The sequence below is a fragment of the Jaculus jaculus genome, chromosome 17, assembly GCF_020740685.1.
Source record: "Jaculus jaculus isolate mJacJac1 chromosome 17, mJacJac1.mat.Y.cur, whole genome shotgun sequence".
NCBI classification, from domain to species: Eukaryota; Metazoa; Chordata; class Mammalia; order Rodentia; family Dipodidae; genus Jaculus; species Jaculus jaculus.
In genome coordinates this window covers 30,262,451-30,266,953 of record NC_059118.1, presented here as the reverse complement: position 1 = coordinate 30,266,953, position 4,503 = coordinate 30,262,451, and the positions used below count along the sequence as shown (strand labels likewise).

General features: G+C 50.3%; 1 protein-coding gene across 1 annotated transcript; it reads right to left on the bottom strand.

Moving 5' to 3' along the window:
- Window positions 1-415: 415 nt before the first annotated feature.
- Window positions 416-945, bottom strand: LOC101608522 (ubiquitin-conjugating enzyme E2 L3-like). Its single transcript, XM_045137048.1, has one exon. The coding sequence runs from the start codon at window positions 943-945 to the stop codon at window positions 577-579; it is 369 nt and encodes a 122-aa protein (XP_044992983.1). The 3' UTR covers window positions 416-576.
- Window positions 946-4,503: the final 3,558 nt, after the last annotated feature.

Sequence of the window (4,503 nt, the reverse complement as noted above, 5' to 3'; positions counted from 1 at the left end):
TTCAATACTTGTTTGTGGGGCATCGTGTTAATAATGATGACAATAATGGACACTCTACTCCCTTGCTTTTCCTTGAGCTATGGTCTGACTATGTAACCCAGGCTGGCCTAAGAAAAACACATGATCCTTCTTTTCAGGCACCTGAATGAGAGCTGGGATTACAGGCAAGCAACACCAAACCCAGTGTGATGTCCATTCTTTTTTTTTTTTTTTTTTAATTCTAAGGTCAATTTTTATTTCTACAAAAAAAAAACAATCAAAACAATATAAAACACATTGAAAGGATATTATTGAGTAAGCTTCAAATGGAGGTTGACTCTGCAAAGGCTCTGAGTCCAAAGGGAGTGGGATTGACATCCTGTTCCTGAGCAGGGCCAACAGCTGCTCCTTAGGAAGGGGCCAGCAGGAACCCATGCAACCCCAGGCTGGTGTCAGCTACAAAGCAGAGTCACGCCAACTCCAATCTCCCAAAGGGTCAAACCGTGCCAAGGAAGGACTGTGGTGTGGCTGCTACACTGAGGAGTCGAAGCACTCCATGGCACGTTCCAATGCTTGGTGATGGAGGAGCGGCAGATTTTAGTCCACAGGTCGCTTTCCCCCATATTTCTTTGTAAACTCTTCAGCGTTCTTACAGAATATTTTACGGTCCTTAGAGTATTCTTCAGCTAGGTCAGCCCGGAGGGGGTGCTCAGGCTGGGGGTCATTCACCAGTGCTATGAGGGACTGGATTACTTGGTCAGTCTTGGTGGCTGGCTTCCAGCTCTCAGCACTAATCACCGGCAGGCAGACCTGCCCCTTTTCATCAATGTCTGGGTGATAGATCTTTGTTTTAAATGTGATCTTCGGTGGCTTGAATGGATACTCTGCTGGAAAACTGATTTCAATTCTGAAGGCCCCCTTCCCATATGGAGGGTTGTCCTTCATCAGCCTCCTGCAGGCCGCCATCTTGGATCTGGTGCTGCTGCTCTCCCAAAATGCATCGCGGCTGGCGGGAGGCTGGAGCCCCGCCCCCCGCACTTCCTGGAGCGGGGGAGGGGAGGGAGCGAGCGCGTCTGCGCCGCAAGAAGCGCCTGCTGTGTGTAGGCGTCGGCGCGGGTCAGCAGATGCCCTCAGTTGACCAGCCCAGGTAAAAGACCCGGCACTTAAAGAGCATTCAGTCCCATGGCCATGACAAACAGAGCCCGGCACATAGTAGGTGAGCAGGATAGAAAGATAGGGAAAATAGCGGGGCATGGGAAAGGGAGTTTGAAGCCCCAGGCCAGGTGAGAAGCAGTAATTCTAACACAGCCGAGTGTGGTGGAATACGCCATTAACCCCAGCACTAGGGACGCAGAGGTAGGAGGATCGCCGAGAGTTCGAGGCCACCCTGAGCCTACATAGTGAATTCCAGGTCAGCCTGAACTGACCCTACCTCGGAAAATAGAAAAAGAAAAAAAAATTCTATATGACTATTGTAAAAATAATGAAGTGAGACCCTACCTTGAGAAGCCTATTTCCCCCACGCTTGAGTAGGCTTTACTTTGTATCTGATGTCCATTCTTATACCAGCTCGGAAGAGGAAACATATGGCTATGGCCGGAATACTCATGGTAACTTTCTTATATTTCACCTCATTTATTTGAGAAAGGTTGGGGGGGGGGGGGAGGCAGATTGAGAGAGAATGGGCACACCAGGGCCTCTAAGTCACTGCAAACGAACAAACTCCAGACATATGCACTGCCTTGTTTACGTAGGTACTAGGGAATCAAACCTGGGTCCTTTGGCTTTGCAGGCAAGCACCTTAACCACTAAGCAATCTCTCCAACACTATGATAACTTTTTTTTTTTTTAATTTTTAATTTATTTATTTGAGAGCGACAGACATAGAGAGAAAGACAGATAGAGGGAGAGAGAGAATGGGCGCACCAGGGCTTCCAGCCTCTGCAAACGAACTCCAGACGCGTGCGCCACCTTGTGCATCTGGCTAACGTGGGACCTGGAGAACCGAGCCTCGAACCGGGGTCCTTAGGCTTCACAGGCAAGCGCTTAACCGCTAAGCCATCTCTCCAGCCCCTATGATAACTTTTTAAGATGATTTTTCACATGTTATAAAATAGTAAATTAGTTTAGCTAATATATGCATATATGCTTCTAACAAATATTTGTAGGACTGACTTTTTTTTCCGAGGTAGGGTCTCACTCTAGCTCAGGCTGACCTGAAATTCACTATGTAGTCTCAGGGTGGCCTCGAACTCATGGCAATCCTCCTACCTCTGCTTCCCAAGTGCTGGAATTACAGGCATGTGCCACCATGCCCGGCAGGACTGACTTTTTAATAAATTTTGTTGCATGTACTGGTCCATCAGTACTCAACCCAAGGCTCTCATGTCCCAAGGAAGGTGACAGAGAAAGAGTCCTTGGTAAAACCAGGTATATTAAGCAAATACAGGATCGAAACATGGAAGCCAGGTGTGACGGCGCATGCCTTTACTCCCAGTATTCAGGAGGCAGAGGTAGGAGGATCGCTGTGAGTCAAGGCCACCCTGACACTACAGAGTGAAATCCAGGCTAACCTGTGCTAGAATAACACCCTACCTCGAAAAACAAAACAACAGCTACAACAACAAACCTGGCTGAGTGCCCACAGGCAACATTTAGTTTGGCTTCCTAGAAAATGAAGGTGCAATTGCCACCTGGTGGGGCTCTCTGAGAAGTGCAAAGATGCAAACAAAGCCCATGTTTAATAATGGGCATTCAGTAAATGGCAGAAGTTATTTTGATACTTGGTGGTGAGTGACCACTTGAAGAGGGCCCACTGCAGGATCTGGGGTGCTTAAAATACAGGCCATCTGGGCACTGTTCCCTTGGGGATCTAATGATGCCCTGTAGCCAATGCAGGACCACCAGGTGCTGTGTGCTCAGCAGTGTTCTCTGTTGAGAAAGGGTAAAATGATGTTGCCTGTTCCCATCCCTCTACAAGCACGCACACACACACACACACACACACACACACACACACACACAGAGAGAGAGAGAGAGAGAGAGAGAGAGAGGAAGAAGAAGAGGAAGGGGGTAGGGAGGTCCTTGTCTGGCCTCCCTGGTAAGAGAGTCCAATATGTCACACTGTTGGTGTGCCCAACTGAGACTTCAGGTTTTAAATTTTTTTTATTTTTGTATATTTATTTGAGAGAGAGAGAGTGAGAGGGAGGGAGGGAAGGAGAGAAACAGGGGAATATGGGCATGTCAGGGCCTCCAGCTGCTGCAAACAAACTCTAGCCACATGCTCCACCTTGTGCATCTGGCTTACCTGGGTCCTGGGGAATCAAACCTGGGTCCTTTAGCTTTGCAGGCAAGTGCCTTAACCACTAAGCCATCTCTCCAGCCCCCAGATGACATTTTAATGTCTCCTCTACGACTCCTTGTGTGTGCTTACCACTCGGTGGCTGTTTGTGATTGTCGTCCAAGTTAGCTAAGTGTCCCTGTTTGCTAAAGTGCTGTAACCCCCCCGCCATGTAGTGACATTTATTTGGCTCCAGTGTCAGCAGTGTGGGGGACGCATGTGGAAGAAGTTCATCTGTGCTCCCCCTCATTCCCCTCACACCCGCTGGCGAGGCTCAAAGGCTGTGGCTGGAATCAGCCGAAAGCTCATTCCAGGAGAGATGAATTAGACTTTCTCTTTTGAAGGGAGACAGACATGTTTACACACCACGCCACATGTCCTGGAGGAGCCACAGCCTGGCTGAGGGAGACGAGGCCGATACAGCCATGGGGACAAGGACAGCACAAGAGTGTCTCAGTCTGGCACCAGATAGGGGATGACAAGCCCCTCACCTTGGGAACTGAAGGGAGGAAAGGGGAGGCCTCCCTGGAGGAAAAAGGAGCTGTGGTGAGAGGAGAAGGCACTTCTAGGGGGGCGAGCAGGGCTGTGAGGCGGGGCCCAGCCGGCCCAGGCCCCAAAGGCTGCTGCACATCTGCAGAGCAGGAGCACTCCGATGCTCTTTTCCTGCTCCTGGAAGACAAGAGCACTGTTCTCCCGGGTACCCAGACACCCAGAGGATCTGCCTGGCACTAGCGCAGAGTAAACCTGCACCCTACTCCACTTCTCTGAAACTCGGACTCTCCTTCCACGCAATGAGTTTAACAACCCGCACCTTTCAGGACTGCCCGCTGTGAAAGGACCGGCCGCGTTCTCTTGCTATTTGCAAGTAGAGACACTGAGAGAGGAGACAGAAAACAGACAGAGGGAGAATGGGCGCGCTAGGGCCTCTAGGCACTGCAAGTGAACTCCAGACGCGTGCACCCCCTTCTGCATCTGGCTTACTGGAGAATCGAACCTGGACCCTTTGGCTTCCCAGGCAAGTTCCTTAACTGCTACACGCCATCTCTCCAGCCCCATTACCGCCTTTTCATTTGCCTCCAGAAATGACTCCATGGAAGGGAGGAGCAGGGTTGCCTGCAGGTATAGGGCTGTGTGGGGAAGCCTTGTGGGCGGAGCCACCCTGGATGTGGGCGGGAAGCCTTAGT